Source organism: Mirounga leonina, unplaced genomic scaffold, assembly GCF_011800145.1.
Source record: "Mirounga leonina isolate KUSES-001 unplaced genomic scaffold, KU_Mleo_1.0 Mir_418, whole genome shotgun sequence".
Lineage (NCBI taxonomy): Eukaryota > Metazoa > Chordata > Mammalia > Carnivora > Phocidae > Mirounga > Mirounga leonina.
In genome coordinates, this window is record NW_023270739.1 from 1,623,904 (window position 1) to 1,647,251 (window position 23,348).

General features: G+C 59.9%; 1 protein-coding gene across 3 annotated transcripts in view; it reads right to left on the bottom strand.

Moving 5' to 3' along the window:
• Positions 1-23,348, bottom strand: part of PRR5 (proline rich 5) — a 50,412-nt gene that overhangs the window by 19,858 nt on the left and 7,206 nt on the right. For 2 of the 3 annotated variants that reach the window (XM_034987326.1, XM_034987325.1), the window contains exon 2: positions 7,271-7,390. In XM_034987326.1, coding sequence (XP_034843217.1) covers positions 7,271-7,380 — 110 coding nt within the window. In that variant the 5' untranslated portion in view covers positions 7,381-7,390. Of the gene's footprint in view, positions 1-7,270; positions 7,683-23,348 lie in introns of those variants that run through there. The other variant, XM_034987324.1, reaches the window with a different exon arrangement.

The following is a 23,348-nucleotide window of genomic DNA, read 5'->3' on the forward strand; positions in this document are numbered from 1 at the left end:
CCGGGGGCCCAGCCGCTCCTGAGGCACAGAGGGGATCAAGGACCCCGAGGCGGGAGGAAGCCAGCGCAGGCGGAGCCCTGGGCAGCCTCTCTTGCTCTTCACACACACCTAGCAGCCTCTCCCTGGCCTTCCTCCTCTTCCCGTCGGCCTTCCTCCTCTTCCCGTCAGCCTTCCGGAGGGACCCCAGCCCAGAGGTGACCCTGCACCAGTGGGTCTGGACGGTGAGGCCGGCTCTCTGAACCAGGTCCTCCCCAAGGCCCCCGGGGAGTCAGATGTATCAGCCCCTCCTGCCTGAGGGCCTTTGTCCTTGCTGTCCCTTCCCCTGTAGGCTCGCCCTCCACCTGCCCCGTGGACCTCAAACCCTCCTCCAACCCCCCCAGGTTGGGTCCCTCCTCCCTCACACTGGTGTTGTGGAAAAAAACTTGACCTCAGTGGTCTTTTAGGGGAGGGGAGGTCTATCTGCTTGACTATTCTGCCCCCATCCCTGACCCCCAGGCTCAGGCTGGTGCCACACCCAGCGTATCACCCCCCTTTGAGTCTCTCAACACCTGTACCTGAGCAGCCCCCGGCCCAGCCCAGGGGTCACCCTGAGACCCGCCGTCCCCTCTCTGCCCACTGTGAACACTGGCCACCTGTGCTTCGGCTTCCCCACCCACACCATGGACTCGGAACTCCAGCGCCCAAAGGAGGCCGTGCCCGGGCAGTGGCGTGCCCCGCGGGAGACACTTGCTGGGGCATCTTCAGCAGTGACTCTGAGGACAGGTGTGTCCCCAGAAGCTCCCACCACAGCTCAACCATCCGCTCTGTGGTTTTCTCAGTCTCTCCCTTCTAACCACCACACAGGGGGCCTGTCACACCCCAGGCTATGGAAGGAAACGAGGAGGGTCTGGGGAGCCAAGGGACTGCCCAGAGTCACATGAGCGTGACACCCAGCAGAGCCAGCGAGCCTGGCCCGCGGTCCTCCTACCCCGGTGCGTCGGCTCGGAACCCGCCTCCCACGCTGCCCCAAGCTGGACGGGCCCTCCTCCTTCCATTCCTCTCCAGCTAGGGGCTGAGGTTCCCTTTCTAGCCCAAGTCCAAGTTGGGCAAACAAAAAAGAACCTTGCTGTGAGCCACTTGGGGAGAGGAAGGGTGGGGAACAAGAGGCCCTCGTGTGACTTATCTTCCCTCCAAAATAGAAGTGAAACCCCAGCTTCCCCGGTCTGTGGCCTCCTGGCCAGAGGTGGGCAGGCCCAGCGCAGACACCGGCAGATGCTCCTGTGCAAACCACAGGCAGCCTCCAAGGGCACTTCCGGGTGAGACCCACAGCCTCTCCCCACTGGGCAGTCCTTCGTGGAGCCTGTCCCCCTCCCCAGTGCAGGACAGGAGGGCAGGGCCGAGCCCCAGTGTCTCTTGCCTGGGCCCTGGGTGGGCCTGGGGTGAAGGGGGAGAAGGTGCTAGAGCCCTGGTGAGGCTCCAGGGTGCCCCTGGAGAGTGCATGGCCCAGGAAGGGGGTGGGGCAGAGCCAAACTGGGAGAGGGAGGGCTGACTGTAGGGCTCCTGGGGGCATCTGCCTGTGGCCACCCTGGTTTGGGCTGGAGCCCACGTGGGGCTGCGGGCTGAAGGGGACCCCATGTGTGGACCTCTCAGTGTCGCCCCCACCTGCCCATAGAGGAAGCCCCAGCAGAGAGTGAATGGCGGGCCTCTGGTCCGTTCGGCTGATACACCTCCAAGGACCCCTGGAGAGAGTAAGGCCCCTGGCAGGGACCTGGAGGCAGAGCCCTGCCTTTCTCTGGTGCCTCCCTCGATTTGGACCTGGCCTCCAGAGGCCTCGGAGGACACCAGGTGACCCCAGAAGGCCGAGCCAGACCCTGAGCAAGGTGGCCACCTCCTTGGGCCCCTCCCACTGGTGTCCAGGCCTGGCATGTCTCACCGGCTCCCGGCCTGCAGTCCGCGGGAAGGGATGGTCAAGTGAACGAAGAAGGGCAGAGGAGCTGGGCTCCACCGGGTCCGCCACGGGCCCCCCAGGCTCCTCCTTCTGCTGGCTGCCACCCCACTGACAGCCAAGGCTCTAGTCCTCCCTCTCCCCTGTCTATCCCTGAATGGAGCCCCCGTGTCCTCCTTGGTACCTGGGGGTCATGCCCAGCCCTGAGAGATTAAGGGGGGGCCGCCTGGCTCTGCTCTAGCTGCCCCAGGAGCAGGGCCCACTGGCTTCCTCTTCACGTCCAGGTGAAAGGCACAGGAGGTAGGCAACCTGGAAGCCGACCGTGCCCCCAGGCCAGGCCCCAACGTGACCCTCTGGTAAATGGGATGACAATGCCGTTTCTAGCCCCGTGTCAGCTCCATCCGCTCCTCAGCAAACAGATGCCACTCACACCCTGGTTCCAGTCCACCTGGCTCCGGGTGCTAGCCCCCAGCCCTCACAGGGTCCCTGGCTGAGCAGGAGGGGCCGTGCCCACCTGCACTCCCCCCCGGGCGCCTGGCAAGCGCCCTGACCCGCCGGACTGCGGAGGACACAATGAAGTGCCCATGTCCTGGAATGGCTCCCCATTTCCCAGCTGTGAGGCAGGTTCTGGAGCCAGGATGGGGAGGGCCGCACACGGCCCTGAGCAGCCCTGAGCCCAGGCTGGGGTGTGAGAAGTGGTGGCCCGGAGCGGAGGGGGGCGGGGGGGGGGGCACGGGCATCAAAAACGCCACCAACATAGTGGCTTAAAACAACCCCAACGTGTTTGCTTACGTTTCTGAAGACCAGAAGTTCTAAATCAGTTTCACGAGGCTAAAATCAAGGTGTTGGTGTGACTGGCTCCTTCTGGAGGCTCTAGGGGAGGATCTGTTTCCTGGCCTTTTCCAGCTTCTAGACGCTCCCAGGTGCTTGCTCAGGCTCCTCCCACCCTCACGGGAAGCACTGTGGCACCTTGGATCTCTGCTTCCATCCCGCCACCTCCTCCCCTGCCCTGCCCCCCGGGGCCTCGCTCTTATGAAGACCCTTGTGATGACCCTGGACCCCCATCTCGAGATCCTTCACTTAATCACACTCGGAAAGTCCCGTTTGCCTTTAACATAGTCTCAGGTTCTGGAGGGCCAGGGTGTGGACATTTTGGGGGGCCATTCCTCTATGGACCACACCCAGACTGCCTCAGGGGGGCAGGAGGCTCAGGCCCCAGAGCGGCAAAGAGGCAGGGGTGGCGTAGGGGGAGCCAAGCACAGGCCCCCAGCAGCCTCCAACCCCCACCCCCAACCAATGGATCACCCTGGAGCCTTCAGCCAACCTCCTCCGGCCCCTCAGAGATCCCCCTGAGGGGGTGGTAGACGCGCAGGCTTTGGAGTTGGACCTAGGTTAGATCCCAGCATCTGCCCTGACTCCCTGGGGAGACCTGGGCAGTTCCCAAACTTCTCTGAGCCTCAGTTTCCTCCCCTGCAAAATGGGGCCGATGAGCCCGACCTTGAGGGCTGCTGGGGAACAACAGGAGCGCCGTCAGGACTCGGGTTTGGTCAGGGCCCAGCACAGGTCAGCCCTCTGAGTGCAGGGCTCCCAGATGCCCAGGATAGGGGAGTGCATACAAGGTGGCTGCCTCCAGCCTCCAGGTTCTTACCAACACCCACCTCTCTTGGTCCCTGCGCCGTGACCTCAAGTCAGACCTGGGGTCAGACCCCCGGGCCCTAACATTAGTGTGGGATCTTGAGCAAGTCCATCCCCCCGACCTCAGTTTCCCTCTCTGTAAGCTGAAGATAATCATCCCAGCTACTTGGAGGGAGATGATGGGGAGGGAGTGTCCCACGCAGGGCAGTGTGCCAGGCCCCGCATGCGCCCACACTCCACCCTGCTTGGGGCCTCCCCTCCCATACCTAGAAGGTGGGGTGGGCGCCAGGCTCTCTAAACCCCAAGCATTCGGGCCGGTTCTGGCCCGCAAAGAATAAGAGTTAGCACTAACTCCATAACGATTAACACCCTCTGGCCCAAACACATGCCCAGGGGACCCGTGTTAGGCAGGCCTTTAGGGCTGAGGTTTGGAGAGCTCCCTCTCGCCCCTCAGCTCATGAGCATGACCTTCATGGAGCTAGAGGCCCCACCCCTGCATGGCGTCCAGACCCCGTGAGGAGCTAACTGGGGCGGCCCAGGAGGAATGCATGGACAGAGCGGAACACCACCTGCCATGTCCGGGCCCTTGAGGGAGGAGGGGAGGGGAGACTCCAGGTGGGAGCAGCAGGTCGGCCTCCTGAGTCCCCGGCCTGTCTGGGGCCCTGCACTCGGCTTGGCTCAGGGGACAAGCCCGCCAGCAGAGAAGTAAGGGCCAGTGGGGCCTGGCACCCACCACTCACTCAAACATCTCCTGCACACCCAGGAACCGACATTCTGGAGGAAGGAATGAGGCGTAGCTGGGCCAGCTGCGCAGTCAGCACTCACCTGTGTATCTTCTTCCGGGCACTAAACGCGACCTACAGTGACCTCACGCCTTTCCTTATGTCCCTGTTTATCTCCTGACTCCTTCCCCGAAAGCTGGCTCAGGAGGCTGTTCTGCTGCCTCTTGGCCCCGGGAGCCGCCCATTGTCAGGGAGCGAAGGAATCAATGAGGGAACGAACTGAACGATGAATGTCTAAGTGACTGCACGGATCCCGTTCTCATAAGAGCAAGCTCTGAGGAGGAAAGAGGCACAGGAAATTTAGGGGATGTGCCCAGGGTCACTGTGGTGGGCTGAATAGAGTCCCCCAGAAATTTGTGTCTACTTTGGAAACAAGGTCTTTGCAGATGTAGTCAGTGAAGGATCTTGAGACAAAATCATTCTGGATGAGGGTGACCCTAGAGCCAATGACCGGTGTCCTTGTAAGAGAAAGGAGAGGGAGTTTCGACAACAGAGGCCCAGGAGACAGAGGCAGACGGCCACAAGCCAAGACACCACTTGAAGCTGGAGGAGGCAGAAGGATACCCCCCTAGAGTCTTCGGAAGGAGCACAGTCCTGCCGACACCTTCGTTTTGGACTTCTGGCCTCTGGAACCATAAGAGAATACACCTCTGTTGTTCAAAGCTACCCAGCTCATGGCAATTTGTCACAGAAGCCCTATGAGACTAGTATGGTCGCACAGATAAAAGGCCTCGGACTCCAAACGAGGCGTGAACAGCTCAGCAAGGCAGGCCCTGGAGACGGACACAGCTGTCCTGCATGAGGGCTGCTGTCCTGGGGGCCCTGCAGGGAGCCCTGCAAGAAGGGGCAGGCGGGCAGAGACCAGAGCGGACCCCCAGCCCTGCACTGCTCCCACTCAGGGATGGGCAGAGGAAGGCACTTTGCCTCTCCTTGGCTCGGCACCCCCTCTGCCTGGGGAGGAAAGAGCAGGGGCTCAGGCCCTGCCCTGTCCTCCATGGGTGACAGTGACATGGGCAGGTCTGCGGGGTGCTCTGTGTCCCCCTCTGCACCTCCAAAGGGCGGATGAGAGAAATAACTCCCACGCTGGGCAAAGTGAACCAAGGGACATGAAGGGGTCGGGCAAACAGAAGGAGTACAAGATGGCAGGTGGGAGCGGCCAGGTGCCCAAGGGATGGAAGACTCAAGCTGGGGGAGAGGAAACGTGTTCTTCTGAGGCCTGACAGGTGCTTGAGTTCTAAATTCCATTAAGTGAAAAGCAGTGGAGGGACTCAGGCGGCCTCTCCTAGCAGGCACCTCCCTGAGCTCCGCAAGACTCAGAGCTGGCCCCAGGGTCACACAGGCAGGTGGCTGTCTAAGCCAGTGCCTTCCCCTCTGTCTGGACACCCCCAGCAGGAGACCCCGGCTGGGGGAGAGGGGCTCACAAAGCTGCTGGTGGTGAAAGCTCAGGAACCAGCAGACTCCTGAGGGCCCCTCCAACCTCATCCCTACAGGCCCACCCCAGCACGAGTTTGGGCTTGAGTTCCACACTACATACTATGTGCTGGGCACCGCGCAGACAGCTTGAATATGTATGTTTTGCACTTAATCCCTACAACCGCCCTGTGAGGTGGACACCCTTATGAGCCCATTTTATGGCTATGGAAATTAAGGCCCAGAGAGGTTGACTGACTTGCTCAAGGCCACACAGCAGGGAAGAGGCAGAGCTGGGAATGGAACTAAATCTGTTTGGCTCCTACCACTAAACCAGAGAATGGGGGGGCGGGGCGCTCAGCATCTATCTACTGAACTCTGAGACAAGAGAAATCAACTCTTAGGACATTGTGCAGTCAGTGGGTCACTGAGATTCCCCAGTGAGAGTCCCTCCTTTACTGTCTCCACATCAGCCCGGTAAGGAGGAATGCACACGCCCATTGACAGGGAAACTGAGGCAAACCCAGCCCCAGGCAGTCGGCAACTTGGTAGGGGACAGAAGCCAAGCGCGCGGATGATGGGGTCCTGCCTAGTGCACAGACAAGGGTCTCAGGCTGGTGGCCCCATGCCCACTAGGATGCTCAGCAAAGTCTCCATGAACAGAATCAATGTGTGGCCACACTGACAGCCGGGGTCCTGGGGGCTAGGACCACAGCCAGCGGAGCATCTGGCAACACTTCTCTGCCAGGTGTGTGTGTGTGTGGTGGGGGGGACGGCATCCACAGCCCCCCTGAACAGCCTCTCACTCTCTTCCCCTCCCTTCCCTTTTCCTTTTGGTGGAAATGTCTACTTTGAAAAGGGATCAGGAACAGACACGCTGGGGAATCCCACTACATAAACCATCTCTTTTCCGGATCCCAGCCTTGCTCTTCAAACAAAGCTTGGGGGTGGGGGGACTTCCCACGCCCCTGCTAGTCTGGGAAAGGCCCCCAGGGGGGAGGGTCGTCTCAGGAATGCCAGGCAGCTGCTGCACCCCTGCTGACAGCTGGGAGGACAGGGGCCGCTCGGGGGAAACTACCCGCCCACCCCCTCAGACCAAAGGGACCTTTACTCTGAGACAGGAAGCGCAGCGGCCACCCACCGACAGCGCCCTTGAGGCTCGTCTGCGAAATGGGAAAAATACTTCCTGCTCTCTTTACCTCCCAGACTGCCATGAGCACCGGGGCGCAGACGTGGGAAGACCCCCGGGTGGGAGGCAAGCACGCAGGCTCCAGGCCCACCCCGTCGCCCACCAGCTGGGCGCTCCGGGACGATCCCCGAGTCCGCGGTCTCGTCCCTCCCTTCTAGAAACACGTTGCACTAAACTTCCCTCTCCGCCCGCACAACTCCGGCGGAGCAAGTTCTTCGCGAACCGTGAAGTGCCGCGGCGTTCCTCGCCTGCGGGCCCGACGGAAGGCTCCCTCTCCTCGGGCTCTGGCGCCCCGGGCCCGGCGGGCGGGCCGGGAGGGCGCGGCCTTACCTGTTCCAGGTGGCGTTGGCGCAGGCCCGGCGCTGCTGCGTGCCCCGCTCGTCCGCGCCGGCGGCAGCCGGCTCTCTCTTGCCCAGGTCACTGAGGCTGGGCGAACTCATGAACTTCAACCTGCGGAGAGTCCTCATGGTGACCCCGGCGGCCCGCTCCGCGCCCACGCGCGCCCGGCGCCGCGCCCTGCGCCACGCCGCGCCGCGGGCCCCGGCCGGCACTGCGCCCTCTACGAGGAAACTTGGGCGAGAGCAGGAAGCTGAGCGGCCCTCCGGGGTCCCGCCCCGGTCCCGCGCCTCCGCCCCGGGCCCCGCGCCGGCGGGCCCGCCGGGTTAATCATTGCTCCGAACGGCCGCAGCGGGGAGCGCCAAGAGCGCGGCCGGCAGCGCGGACCCGGCGCAAACGGAGGCGGCGGCGGGGGCGGGGCCGGGGGCGGGGCCGCGCCGGAGGGGGCGGAACAGGGGCGGCCCCGTGCAGGGTTGAGGCGGGGCCTCATGCAAAGGGGCGGGCTCGGGGGCGGGACCACGAGCGGGGGCGGGGGCTGCTCTTCCTTGGCTGCGACAGCCCCAAAGCCCCGTCGATGTGCCCTTCCGGGTCGCGCTTGGACCCCTGGGGTCTTCGGAGGGCCACCTGCCCACAGGAAACCAACACTCATGGGACGCAGAACCCAACCCCAAGGGTCCCCCCTGAGGCGGCCACTGGGGCCACACCCACGAAGCTCAGTGACTCCTTTCCACCCTCCACCCCTTTGCCAATGCTTCACCCAAAGTCACCCCCCTCGCCATCCCCACAAAGGCTGTGCCCACACAGATCCCTCAAGACCCTGCCAGGTGGACACAGACTCCTCCCAGGTTCTCATGAAGACCTGGTGGAGACCTCCAGACCCCTTGGGGCACTGGGCCAGGACCCCACCCCACCTAAGCCCAGCCTGGGCATGCCTAATCACCCTTCTCTGGCGTGGAGGGGTTGACAGACTTGGGGCTGGGGGAATCATCAGTGGCCTCTCCACCGCAGAAACCAGCCAAGCTGGTGCTCCACCGGGTATCAGTGATGGTAAAAACAAGTGGGTCCCCTAAGACTCCGTGGCTGGGGAGAGTAACCCCAGTGAAGGGAGGGCGCAGCCTTGGTGCTCTCCACGCTTTACACAGCACTTTTAGATGCTTGGTCTCAGGCCAATCTCCCTCTAAGAGGTAGGAATTCTTTAATTAATTAATTAATTAATTTTTGAGTATAGTTGATACAGAGGTAGGAATGCTTCTTCCCATTTCTCAGTTGAGGAGATGAGGCCTAGAAAGTGAAATAACCTGCCCAACGCCATATAATCTGCAGATGGCAAAGCCGGGCCAACCCAGGCCTCCTAAGCACACAGCACAGGCATGCACAACAGCTCCCCACCCCGCCTTGTCCCCCCCACAAATCAGACGGGGCACCACAGCATCTTTGCCCTCATTCTACCTCCTGGGCATTTCCTGGGGCCATGCCTATGCTGAGCAAGTTCTGGTGGCACCACAACCCCTGCCCCCTGTCTTCCCATAGACACTTCCCTTGTAAATCAGTGGGGAGAAACGAGGGGCTGATCCTAGAATCTCAGCAGGTGATGGATGCTCAGAGCCCCCCCCCCTTGTTGTACAGAACAGGGAACTGAGACCCTGAGGCCACTGGGTCCTTCATGCCAGGGTGTGTGCATCTCCTGCTTCCTCTCAATGGCAGAACCAAAGCACCCGCCCCCTGAGAAAGGGATTCCTTCCATGCCATGGATGGGGGCTAGCTAATTCAGTCTGATGCAGTGTAGAGACAGGAATCAGTCTGAAGGAGGCAGTGGCTCAGCCCCCAAAGCGGGGCTCTTTCTGCCCAATGTCCCAGGTGGGATGGTTTGCCAAGATCAGGCCAAGCAGCAGATGAGCTTCTTGTGCGGCTTCGAGGGCCAAGAAAGCCCCATATAAAATGTACGAGAACCTCGCAGGGATACATGGCCCAGTTAAAGTCAATCGGCATTACCCTCACCCTAGGGAGGCAGAGTCATGACCATCAGACTCCCTGGCCCTGAGCGCAAAATCGACGGAGCGGAGACCAAAGACCATGGAGACCCACAGAGCCCATCATCCCCAAGGCCGAGACCTGCACGACCTGGTGTGAGCCTACAGGCCAGGAAGGACTGAGCTGGCCCCTTCCTTGGCCCTGGCAGGTTCTCACCCCTTTAGAAACACCTGGGGAGCCTGTATGCTCCCTCCACCTCCACCACCAGCTGTCCAGGCCGGGAACCAGACACCTCCCTCCTTGCCAGTCATCTCCCCCTTCTCCAGCTGCCTTCACCCTGGGTTAGGCTCCGGGGTTGCCCCCTGGTCATCTGGTGACTTTTCCATCCTAGTGCCATGAGCCCGGAGGGCAGGGACTGTTAAACTGGCTCAGTACTCTATTCCCAAGCCCGGTGCACAGTAGGCATGCGGTGCAGATTGAGGCGAATGGATGGATAAACATCTGTCCGCAGGAGTGGAGGGACTACGTTAGACCATAGGAGTGCCAATGCTTTGTGGAAGGTGCCCCCACTGGACCGCCGGAGACAGAGCCGTGGTAGTTACCAGTGGTGTAAATGGGGCGGAGCAGAGCCGTGGGGATGGACCCTGGGTAGGATGGGATGCGTGGTGGCTTCCCGAGCCAGGGGAGAGGCCTGGCTTTGCTTGCTTGGCACACTCAGGTGGGTGGCGCTCAGCACAGACTCTGGTGCTGGCGGGAAGGCTGGCAGGAGCGGCCAGCTCAATGTGGGAGGGAGGCGGACCCCTCTGGATGAGAAATTAAAGGGAAAATGGGTGGCATGTGGGTGAGGGCAGCCCAGAGGGGGAGGTGGGAGGAAGGGAGAAGAGGAAGCGCTCTGGGAGCGGTGGAGACCAGGGTTCTGGGAGATGTGGCCAGCAAGAAATTCCGGAGGTAGGGATGGCTGAGGGACTTCAAGGCTGTCTGCCGTTTGTGTTAAGGAATTTGCTGTAACTGCCCCCTAGCCCTGGCTAAGGACGTCCGTAAAATCTGTCTACACCCAATAGCCCAGGGCCAGGGTACGGTGGGGACTCAGGTGAAGGTACCGCTGCCCTGTGTTTGGGTTGGTGACAGGCAGTGAGGGGTACAGGGATATGGGGGTGGGGCTCGACAGCCCGGGGGAGCAGCCAATCCCCAGGGCTGGAATCTGAAGCAGAGACCAGGAGGAGACAAGGCCGTCCTGATCCCCCAGGGCAGGGGACAACGGGGCGGCCACAAACCAAGTCAAGCCCCTAAATGTGTTCTGCACAGCCTGCAGTGTGGGAGAAAAAACAAAAAACAAGAACTGTACACAGCCAAGGTTTTACAGTGGAGAGATTGACATAGAAACCCTGATTTCTGGCTTCCTGGGAAGCATCAGATGACCAGGCCTCCTGGGCCTGCGGCCTCACGTGACGGCCGTCGCTGAGCTGCTGCCCCCACAGGCAGGCAGAGGGGCTCTGGACACCCACCAGGCCCCCCACTCACTTATGGGCCTTCCAGGCCTGATGAGGGGTTGGGGACTGAGCGACTGTATTGCAAGGGCGGCCCTGGGCAGGGCCCATCCGTGCTGAGACTCAGGGGAGGGAAATGCCCTCTGTCGAAGGGATTGGGAGACTAGGGTCCCAATCCCCCAAACTGCCAGAGTAACCTTGCTCTGGATTCATGCCAGGCCAGATGGCCCCAACCATGCCCTTTCCTCCCCCAGGACCGAAGCTTTAGTTCCCCCCTCCCACCCACCAGTGGGGTGTCGGGAGTTGGTACAGGGCCCTGGTCACCAAGAGGGACCCCAGGACTTGTCCTTCTGCTGGGAGAGAGAGCCCTAGATTGAGCAGCCGGAACTGGGGTCCATCAGCCCTGCCACCAAGTCCGGTGATTCCTAGGGCCTCAGTCTGCCCGTCTGTAACAGGGATGGGATTGAGGGTTAGGAGCCCTGCCTGTCACTGCTCCCCTGCCCCAAGCGTCCACAGGTGAGATTGAAGGACAGGGGAAAATGAGAACCATAAAGCCCTTTAGGGGCCACATGCTACCCACAGACGTGGCCAGAGATGGCGAGCCAGGTGTCTCTGATCCTTGCAGTACGGCTGTGCCGAGGGGCTGGCTCAGAGGTCCTGTCTTCGACCGAAGGTGACCTGCAGGATGGGCCTGGCCCCTGTCCACGGGCTCACGGCACTGAGACTTTGCACCAGAAAGCGCCCTGGGGTTTGTTCAAAATGCCCCGTCCAGCTGCTGCTGGGAACCTCAGTCAGGATCTGTGGGGGCAGGGCCTGGGGGTCACTGACGAGCACCTGAGGGGACTCTCATGGTCCCCCGGGGTCTGCAAGCCCTGAGCCTGGCTCAGCCCCTCACTTCCCGGACGGGCAGCCTGACCGACGCCTGGGACGGACAGCTCTGCACCCCCGGCCTCCAGACTTCGAGTCACCAGGGAGAGTTCTGGAGCTCTGGGACGCCAGCCTGTGTCCGTGTGCCCCCCGAAGCGGGGAGTCAGCCACCCCGACGCGGCCGGGTCCGTGAGGGGGCCCAGGGAGCGGCAGGGCGGCAGGTCACGGGCGTGGACACCAGATCTGTACTGTGCCCTCCAGGTCATCTAGGCTGGGGGGGCGGCGAGGCACATGCCCGAAGTCCTAGTCAGCAAGTGGCAGGGCGGGAGCTGGAGCCAGGCCAGCTTGGGGGGCAAGGGGGTGGACGGCCACCAGCTCTGTCACTGTCGCTAGCGCTGTCCTCAGCCGGCCCGCATCTTGCCCACTTCCAGGCAGTCCGCAGGGAGGGGGCACCTCTGCCCCCTGGTGGCGAAGCCTGGTGCTCCCCCGAAGCCGGCTGGGAAAGTGCCTCCCGCACCCTGGGGTCTTGGACACCCAGGGTGCAGCTTAGCAATGTGCCGGGCACAGGGAGCCACGGCCATGGGAGGAGTGTCCGGCTCACTCCTCCCTTCTCCGGGGTGGGCAGGGGTGGCGACATGCCTGCCCCGCGAGGGGGTGAGGCGGGACAAGACAATTCACGTCACCATGGGCTGTGTGCCAGGGGCCTGTAACTGGTGCCTGTTAGGGCCGCGTGGCAGAATGAGATTCCCGAGTCAGAGCTGTGACGCTGGGTAACCCCAGCATCGCCCGTGATTCGGTTGGTCATCTCTGAAGGCCTTGCAATGCGCTGTTCTCAGTGACCGTCCCGAGGCTGGACAGCCGCCCATCATCCCAGGCTGGATGGGCATCAAAAGTGACACTTGTCATCTTCCATGAGTGGGGGACCTCACAGCGACTCCCGCTTGACAAGCCTGGGGCGGGTGGGTCCTGCTCTCAAGCTGCTCTGGAGGAAATGTCCTTCTTGTGGCCTTAGAGCCGGGCTCAACCATCATTACTCCCATTTCACAGAGGGGGAACCCGAGACTGACTGGGGTTAAGTTGCTTGCTCAAGGGTTGTCAGCTACGAAGTACTGGAGCTGGGACAGTGTGCGGCTGGTGTGGCAAAGTCCGCCTCCCTCGTGCTTTAATAAACACTGCAGACAGATTTATTGAAAACCTACTATAGGCCAGGCACTGTTTTAGGTGTTGTGGATACAGTGGGGGACAAGAAAGACAAGGTCTCTGCCATCATGGGGTGAGCTCCCGTGCTGTCCAACACCTCCTCACATCTTCATGTGCCCCTCCAGTCTCCTCTCGGCCAGCTGAGCCCCCAGCCCCATCCCACTGCCACCAGGACCCCGTCCCGAGCTCTTCCCCAAGTGGGTGGTCTCCAGCCTCTGTTCTCCGAACACTCCCCCTCTGCTTGCTCTGGATCCAGTTCTAGGGGCAGGTGAGGAGGTTCTGATCAGCAGAGGTCCCTTGTCTCTGACACGATCACCCTGTAACCGCATTCACATGACTCTCTCTCCAAACCTGACTTTCCTATCTGTGAATGAGGTCTTGAACAACCAGCTCCCCAGGCCCTTCCGGGGCAGGTGTTGGATAACCCCGATTCTGGTCTATAAATAGGTGCCCAAGGCACAGTGAGGGTAAAAGCCAGAGCAGGAGTGGGGCAGAGCAGAGGCTGTAGGCTTCATAGCCCCCCAAAACCAGGGCCCTTCCCTGGGGGACCACCTCCCCTGCCAGCCTCTTAACCTCCTGGTGCCTTGTCTCCTCTGTTGAATGGAATGGGGAGACAGAACCATGGGCCTGCCAGCATGAGTGTGAGGTACCATGAGAGCAGTGACCGCAGACCATGCTTGGGGAGCACTCACTAGGGGCTGGTACATTACCGCCTCCACCCTGACTTTCTTTTTTCTTTTTCTTTTTTTTTAAAGATTTTATTTCTTTATTTGAGAGAGAGAGAGAATGAGAGACAGAGAGCATGAGAGGGAAGAGGGCAGAGGGAGAAGCAGACCCCCTGCTGAGCAGGGAGCCCGATGTGGGACTCGATCCCGGGACTCCAGGATCATGACCTGAGCCGAAGGCAGTCGCTTAACCAACTGAGCCACCCAGGCGCCCCACCCTGACTTTCCATAGCAATTCTATACGGAGGCAGCTGCCCCCGTCATCCCCGTTTATAGGGAAGCCAACTGGGGCCCCCAAAGATTAAATGACTGGTCCAAGTTCACACGGCCAGGCCAGGATTCAAACCCAGGCCGCCCGGACTCCACATCGGTGCACTCGATGACCTCCCTCGCTGATGAGGTCGCATGTGACTGCAGGGGGCCCGGCACAGAGCAGGCCTGGAGTAAACGGCAGCCACCGCTGTTTCTCGTGGGTAATCAACATCACCTCTAGAGGCCAGGTCGGCAGCGTGCGGGGTGGGGGGAGCTGGGGGCCACCACTACCCGGGTGCCCGTCCCTCCCAGCCTCCTCCTGGAGAACGACCCTGCCTGCCCCATCCTGTGCTGCAACCTTGATTTGGATACAGACACAGCCGTCGGCCTGACGGACTGAGTCCTGGGGGTATCGGCTCTCCTGTTGTGGGTAGACTTGTGTCCCCCAGCAAGACATGTTGAAGTCCTAACTCCTGGTCCCTGTGCACGTGACCTCGTTTGGACATAGGGTCTTTGAGATGTGACCATGTTGAGATGAGGTCATCCTGGAGGAGGGTGGACCCTAAATGCAATGACTGATGTCCTTATAAGAAGACCCTGTGAAGACACAGAGAGAGAGAGACACTGGGGGAGGACAGCTGTGTGAGGACAGAGGCGGACGGGTGAGAGAGGTGGCCACAAGCCAAGGAGCGCCACGAAATGCCGGCAGCCACCAGAAGCTGGAAGAGACAAGGAAGGAGTCTTAGCCCTGCCAACACCTTGATTTCAGACTTCGGGCCTCCAGCACCGCGAGAGAAGAAATTTCTGTTGCGAACCCTCCAGTTTGTGGGCCTTCATTAAGGCAGACCTAAGACACGACCACAGCACCTTTCCCCTGACGGGGTCTGCACGCCCCCAGGCCCTGGCTTTGACCTCCACATCCGGGAACCGGACGTCCAAACGTGGACAGGTCGGTCCCCAAGGCCAGCCAACCAGAGAGACCTTCGTTCCCTCACCCCTGCTTTCTCCAATAGGAACCCACAAATCCCAGGAGATGAGGGGGTCGGGGGTGGACAGCTTTATTTCTCCCTCAGGCGCCTCCTTGGCCAGCAGACTTTTCTTAGAAGAATCCTTGGAAAGAACAACCGCTTGGGATATCGGAACTCATGCTAACAACACAAAGACCTAGGAAGGGGAGCCTGAAAGAATGGGAAGGCTTGGTGCAGGACTGGGGGCCTCAGGAAGTGCTCTGTCACTCAGTGCTCCCTTCCAGGCAGGTCCCAGGGCCCTAGGAATTACTAGCCCCAGGCGGGCATTCCGACCAGCAGGGTATGTAGGAAGAGGCGGCATCCAAACTTGGCCTGCATTCTTGACTTCATAAATAAAGCCCAAAGAGCCCAGGAAGGAGGTGGCATTGGGTTATCTGGACGCTGCCAAGTGCGGGGCTTTGCTCCCAGAGGCTCGTGGAACGCCATTCCCCGCAAGAATGTGGTTCAAAGTCCACGAAGGAACGGATTTAATGAAGGGGAAAGACTGCTGAGATTCATGGAAGGGTTGGGGGGGGGCTTCCATCTCCCTAGAGGGGTGGGAGGTGCCCCTTCCTGAGTGCCTGGCCCACATATCCCCACCATAACCCGGCCCGCTGGGCAGCCTCATTCCCCACTACACTGAGGTCCTAGATCCTGATGTCACCCACTGGGTCACAGGCCAGTGAAGGGCAGGGCTAGGGTGGACACTGTGGTGCCCACTCCCGTCCCTGGCTTACCGCACGGTGGACTCTGGACTGAATTCATCTGCCTGGAGGCCAGGCCCTTCCACACCTGAAGTCTGGGCAGGTACTGCTCCCCCGCCCTCCTCCCAGCCCCCACTGGGCCAGCGAGCACTGGTCCCAGGCCCGTGCCTGCCGTTCAACCGCCTCTTTGGGCCCGCAAGCCCCTGCAGGCTCAGGACTCCTCCCTGCCCCCAGACACGGCCTCCTGGCCTCGCAGCCTGCTGGGGTCCACCTTGCTGCGAGCACACTCACTTGCTACCCAGCTCAGAGGCTTCAGAGGAAGGCCTTTGCCTGCAAGATTTCCACATTCCCAAGCCTGGTGTCCAAGGCCCTCCACAATCTGGACACAGGCTTCCAATCCTTCCATTACTGCTTCATCCCCCCGCTGAGCCCGTCCAGGCCCCTCTCTGCCACCAACCTCCAAGCAGAAGACAGAGTGACTGCTTGTCCCCCAGACTTTCTGCCTGCTTCCCACCCCGGGCCTTTCTCCGGGCACTGCCCTCCACCCGGGAAGCCCTTCCTCCCTCCCCAACTAATTTCTTCTCCAGCAATATTGATGATAATAATAATACTAAGACAGCAGGGTGTCTTGATCCAGGGCATGGGCTGTGGATTTACCGGTGAACAGTGGTCCACCTCGGGCTGACGACTGCTGTTCAACCATGCCTCAGTTTCCCCATCTGTACAATGAGAACCATAATAACACCTTCCTCCCCGGGTGACTCCCAAGGCTGAAAATGTGTCCACAGATATAAAATGGGCCAGGTGCACCGTGGGTGCTCATCAGTGCGAGCCATTATCACCAGCTGCCCCCACCCTGGCGATGCAGCCCTTTCTCCTCTGCCCCAACTCGGCCAATAACCCCCAGGCCGTCCTTCCTCTGACCGGGCCCGCCTCCTCTATCAGACTGGGTGCTTGCTGAGGCCACAGCTGTGGTGAGCAGAGGCACGAGCTAAGTGCCCGGTAGACACAGACAAAGACTTTTCTTCTTGACCGACTTTGGTCAGGCTCCTCAGAGCCCTCTGCTGGACCGACCTTGGGCTCCCCATCCGTCCTTGTAGGATCCAGTTTGAGCAGGAATCCTGCTGGGCCAGTTGAGCCCAACCCCCCACTCTCCGTATCTTATCACCCTGGCCTGCCTTCAGCAAGAATTCCCTTGAGTCGGTCACAAGAGTGCCCCTTACCCCACAGGTTTCCTCCCCACCCACTGACCCCCGCCCTGCTCCTTGGCTCTAAATCCCCACTTCTGCTTGCTGGAGGGGGAGCTGAGGCTAATTTCTCTCTCCCACTGCAGATCCCCGTCCGCAGCTAGGAAACTCACAAGCTCCGAAAACTCAAGTTTTTTCAGAGACTGGCCGCAAAATCTGGATCCACCCTGATGTAAGGTTATTTGGAGTCCTTGTCTACCCCACTCTGTGTGGATCTAGTACAGAAACAGTCCCTAGGATGTTGCCCTGATACCTCTCGAGGGCTATCAACAGGTTGAATCATCATTCAAAAATCCAGCAGGAGTTCCCAAGTCACATCTGGCCCTGAGGGTCTCAGATAAGAGATGGAGGATGGAGGATTTGCACTGATGGGAAGCTGACACAGAGCGGGTCGGTGGCTGAACTGGATTCCACCGGATTCTGGAGACAGCCTGCCATTTAGTAGGAGCCTTGGAGACAGGTACTTTGCAGACTCTGGAAAGTGCTCTGTAAGAAGCAGTCACCGCTGGGGGCATTAGGATTCTTTTGCATTGACCACTCAAAGGTCAAGAGGCTGGACGATTTAAAGAATGACACAACCTGAAAGCTCTCTCCCTACACACATCTCCTAGAAATGCTAGATAAAAAAATGGCACATCTTCTAAACGCATAACTTTTGTATGTGCTTGTAAGAAAGTGAGGAAAATCACCAGCAACCAGAATGATAATACTAATATTATCATTCAGACTGTCTTATTCCTACACTTAGATGGTATTTAGTATTGATTTTACTGAAGGCCTGAAGAGTGCTTGAAAGATTCGATCATTCAATGCAGAGGGACATTCTCGGTGCTTTAGTGCATCAAGCCCTTTAGCACTTCCAGCAACCTCAGTCATTGCTGTGCCCATTTCACAGATGATGAAATTGAGCACATCCCGTGCTGGTCGAGCTGGGATCCAAGCCCAGGCAGTCTGGCTCCCAGAGCTGTATTCTTGAGTCTTACGCTCTACTCACTGTGCTGTAATCAGCACGTCGCAGAAAAAGGCTATGAACTAAAAGCTGGGGTGTTGAGACAGAGGGTAAAACCAGCAGTCAGAAGGGAAGACACTGAGCGAGCAGGTTGGTGCTGGAGAGGCAACTGAGCTAACACAAAGCCAGGGCTCTCGAGGGGCTGCGCCTCTAATAAATGGGTGACCGAGAAAAAGATCTGCCCCCTGGCAAAGAGAGATGACCAGGAAAACTGGTGTATGTCTACCTGAGCTCAAGGGAGTTGGCAAAGCACACAAGTCCCCTGGAACCGGTGCGGGCATCCGCCCTCACAGAGGACGCGGCTTGACCAGGATGGTGATAGCCTGGGGCTGCCCACCTGAGCCATCCTAAAGGTGCCCTGGAGGGGCAGGCCCCCAAGCCAGGCCAGGTGTCCACAGACAACACTTGGCTGCAAATAAACTCGTGATCCCAAGGACACAGCGCCCAAGGAAACAGGCCGCCAGGAGGGAAGGAGGCAAACACTACAACTATCAGGACAAAACTCCTGAGAACTTGAGCCAAGAAACTACTGGAAAGAGACTGTAAAGTGAATTTGCTTAACACAGTCAAAGGCATACAAGAAAATAAGAACAGAGCAGGATGTTATAAAAGCCAGCTGCCTACTGGGAAGCCAGCGTCCTGGGCTTGGGGATGGGGCTCAGTGGTCCCAGCTTACTGGGCACCCGGCTAGGTGTGCATGAGGGGGCAGGTTTGGAGGACGGAAAATGTTATTTTTGTACTTAAATACATATGGCTCTATAACAGATGAAGGTGAAATCCTTGTGGATTTTGAAGATGACCCAGGCCACTTCAGTCATCTCGAGGTTATGGGACCTCACTGGGTCCCTCTCGCAGACCCCCTGAGGATGCTCCCCTCCCTCTCCCCTGCAGTTAGGGGAGCCTGGGGACCTGTTCCAGACACCAGGTCCTTGGATCAAGCCAGACCACAGGAATACCAAGAATGCTGCTCAGCACATCACACGGGGACCCCTTCATGGGCTCCTAGAAGGATCATCCCTTGGGTTTCATTACCAGGAAAACCTGTACTTTCATCTTAAGGGCATTCAAATCTAGTGAGCGATCCTCTTTTTCTCTTTGCTCTTGTTGCTAGGAAGCTCAGAGTCAAAAATCGGTCCATATCTCACAGGTATACTGGACCTCCTGGCACGCTTTATTTATTTATTCTTTTAATCCAGGTGCATCTTGATAATGCTTATAGCAACAACCCAACCACGGGTATGACTTTAGGAACATTTTTCTAATAGCCAAGCACAGGCCCGAGGAGGTACACACACAATCACATCATTGCAATCGCCTCTGATGCAAGGATCACTAGTCCTGCTGTGTAGACAGGCTGCTGAAGCTGTGGGAGGGGAAGCGATGTTCCTGCAGGCACACAGGGGGTCAGGGAGAGCAGAGGGGGCATTTCCTAGGTGGCCCACAGAGCAGGGGAGCCGCCACAACCTGACTCCCTTCCCGGGACCACAGAGGGCCGGGCAGGGGAGCGAGACTCAGGGCCGCACCCTCAGCAGGGGCCGGCCTTGTGCTCAGCAACTCCACCTGCCGGATGTAATCTCCCAGCAGCCCACTGGGAGAGGCTCTAGCGTGGAAAACACAAGGCCACACAGGCAGTCAGGAGGTGACCCTCGGGCCTCCCTCCTGTGCCCTTCACCCACCGCACCTGCTGTCCCTAGACCTGCCCGGCGCTGGGCCATCGCTGGAGCTCAGATAGACAGGGTCTCCCTCCAGGATTGGCCCGTCTCCCCAGAGCCCCAAGAGCTGGGCTTGGAGTGAAGTTAGGTGAGGGTGAGGGCCATTCCAGGGGGGGACCAGACCTGTAGGGCGTGTGAAGGATGAGAGCCCTACCAGGCAGAGGGCGTGGAGGCTGGCGGGGAGAGTGTGCACCATGCTGCCGGCCTTGGGGTGTGTGAAGGTTTCAGAAAGGCCACTGCCTGGGGTTCAGGCCTCTCGAGCCCATGGGCTATCTCCCCTCCCCACCGCAAGCCCGGCCGGCCCTCAGGTTCTGCCGGCTTGAGTCTCCCACCTGGTCCCGCCATCACCAGCATGAGAACACGCGCATGTCACGTGGGGATGATGGCAGGACCTCACGGGGTTGTGGTGATGGTGGAAGGGGCCATGGATGCGAAATGAGGTGCGGGGGCCTTTGGGAACCCCCTCCCACCGGGAAGCTGAGATGAGGCGGGCCCATAGCTCGGGCTCTGTGAGCACTGGGGGGGGGGGGGGGCGGGGGTTATGTGTGGCTCGCTTAGCTGAAAAGCCCCGGGACCTGCGCCCAGTCTGCCCCTCTGACCCCAGCCCTCCTGGACTCGCATCAGTTTGGGAACCCCGTATCTGTGGGCAAGGTCAGCAGGCTGGCCTCAGATCCAGGCACCGTGGGGCCCCAAGAGCATGATGCAGTCTCCCCAGCCCTGGTCCCCGCTGCTCATCTGCTGAGTCCTTTGAGCCAGGAAACCAGGCTCCTCAGGAAGGGCAGGAGCTTGGGCTCTCCCCACCTTCCACTGGTGTGCCCAGGTCCCTGTTCCTGTCACCCGTTTCATTTGCTCTGACGGCAGTGGCTGGAGGGGTGTGCTCCTGGGCTGGGTGGGGGTCCTGGAGTACAGCCAGATGACTTGCCAGCCACAATCAGAGAGAGGGATCCCCATGGGTCTGCAAAGTCCCCCCAGCGACAGGGCCAGAGCCAGGACCTGGAGGCAGACACGGCTGCCACCTGGTCTCCCTGAGCCCTTCTCTGGGTCTGGAGCATGGGAGGACGGCCTTGCCCAGACACCTGGCCTGGTCCCCCAGGGGCTCCTTGTTCGGGTCTTCTCAGTGGTTTCTGGTTTTGCATAACAGAGGCTTTGGCTCTTTCTCTGTGGTTCACAGCGTGGGTGGCGGATAAGGTGGGGACGGAGGTGAGATCTCTCTGCCCAGGAACCGAGGCTGTGAGGCAGCCTTGCAGCACCTGTAAACTCCACTGCTCCCCTGTACTGCCTCAGCCCACAGCGATTTCCCCCCCACTGGAGGGGCAGGTGACAGGAAGGGGTCTCTAGGGCTATACCACAGGGATGAGACAAGAGGATGCGGCTGTAAGCTCTCAGCCTCTTGCAGGTACCCCACCAAGCTGTCAGCTCTGGGGATGTCTGAGGGGGAGAGAGAGAGGAGTCAAGAGCCTCCCTGAGGCTTCCCAGATGAATGAAAGTGGAGGTCAACACCCTGGAGAAAGCTGCTGTCCTTTGAGGCCCCGCCCAGTTCATGGCCACATGCTTGCCCTTCACTGTATCTGGAAAGACCTTCCTCTAAGCCAGGCCTGGTCAGCCAACTCCTATTCATCCTGCAAAACCCGGCCCACGGTGACCTCACCCAGCAATGTCTTCTCCAGGAGCTCCACCACAGTGCGTATGCATCTGCATTTGGAGGACAGCACTGCCCAGGCCGCTTGGAGGTTGAGAGTGAGACCTCTCTCTATTAAGGACATGTTCCTGACTTTCCTTGGCTGGTTCCTGTGGTCATAAGTACTACTTAGCACTCACTCACAGTGTTCCCAGGTGGGCAGGCAGCTAGCAGCCCTTCACTGGGGACACAGGGCTACAAGGGCAGGGCCAGAGGCTGTGTGTATGTCCCTCCTTTTTGTCCAGTGAGTATTTCTTGAGAACCTAGCATGGGCCAGGCCCTGAGCTAAGTGCTGGATTTGAATCTGACCCTGGCCAAATCTTTTACCCTGTGCCAGCCTTGGTGTCTACTTGACCATCGTAACTGTTCTGGGAAGAGACAACATTCGGGGGAGGGAGAAATCCTGATTTCATCAACTGGGGACGGAGGCCTGCACTGGGCACGTTGCTGAGTCTAGAGCCCAGCACCCGAGGCTACACCCAGGGGACCCAGCCCACCCCCACCTTGCCTGTCCAGCTGAAAACGGGGGTAGGGGACCCTCACCTTCTCCTGGTGGAGCAAGGGAAGGATGGTGAGCCCTGGCTGGGGCTTGGGCTGGCCTCTTCCTCCTCCCTCCTCCCTTCTTGCCTACTCAGGGCCTACAGCACCTGTTAGCACACATGCAGGGAAGAAGCTCATCTGCCTCAGGGACATTCTCAGCAACACCCCCCCTCACCCCAACGCCAGGGCCTGTAGTCTCCTGGAGCACCCTCTTGGCCTTGGGGCCGACAGACCAAGATGATGGCCCCCGACCTTGACCATCAGCACAGAGGAGGCCTTCTCCCTTCACTGGCTGGTTCTCCTCACCTTCAGGGAAAGCAGAGGAAGGCTCACCCGCGCTGGCCCCGCCCCCTCTGTGACTCAGTGGGCAGACCTCGGTGGCAGGGGCCCACTGCTGCTCGGAGCTCTTTCTGGTTGATCTTGTGACATGACACTCATTTCCCACTTCTGGGGGCTCACCTGTCCCCAGGGTGCCTCCTGTGCTATATCTCGTCCCCTAACCCGCCACCCTGGGCGATGCTCTGACCACAGATGACAGAACACGTCCCAGGGAGGACTCGAGGTGGTGAGGTTTGTGATGATGCTCCCTTGCTGTATGACGTCAGCTGCTAACCCCGTCTCTTCAGATGACCCAGCAGAAGCCCTGGAGGCTCTGTCAGGGGCAAGGGCTGCAGGAAAGGCCGGATATTCCAGGTTGGGCTCTGGAGACAAACAGACTTGGATTCAAAGCACAGCTCTGTCACTTACTGTGACTTGGCCTCAATTTCCCCATTCCGTGAGATGGGGACACAGCAGTGCCTGCCTCGCAAGGTCGGGGCAAGGATCTCATGGGCTCCTTAGTGCAGAGTGCCTCCCACAGCGGCAGGCCGGCAGGTGGAGCGCTCAGGGCTCAGGGGATGCAGCTCTCGTGATGCTCTCAGGGGCATGCCCCCTCTCCCCCCGCATCACTCAGGATCCCGTCCAGCCCTCATCTTCAGGGTCTTACCACCCCTACCTCCCCCTCCCCCAGGTCTCCAGCCACACGGTACTCACTGGCCTGGCACACCTGCTTTCTTAGCAAACCCACCCGCCAGCAAGGGGCCAGCTACGCAAGGCCAATGGCTGAGCCGGGGCCTCCCCTGGGCTTCCCTCTGTGACAGCTCCATCACAGCATGGGTCTGCATCCCGTCAGCCTCCCTCATCGGACTACGTCAGGCCAGTCCGATGGAGAGCTAGACCCAGCAGGCAGGAGCTGTGTCTTTGTGGCAACCGCCTCCCAGAGGTTCGGCACATGCCTCTCAACACCCGTGAACACGCCCTGCCGCCTGCCTGCTTCCCTCCAACAGGTAAATGCTGGGTTCGCAGGATGGACATGAGGCCTGACGGATGGATGGGATGAGCTGCTCGGGGCCACACAGCTCCAAGGCCAGGAGGCCAGCCCTCCTGACCCCCAGGGCTCTGCAACAAGCCCCCGCCCACCTGTCTCTCTCCTGGCCCCAGAAATCCTTCCTGTCCAGCTGAACGTCCATTGTCTTGGAAGGTCAGGTACATGGAGTCCCTGTCTACAGAGTCTATTCCAGGAAGGCAGTGAGTTTCCACACAGAGCACACCTTCTAGCTCTGCACACGTCCCTTACCACATGTTTCTAAATCCCCGCCACGGTCCTGGGGATGTCACTCACTCACTCGCTCACT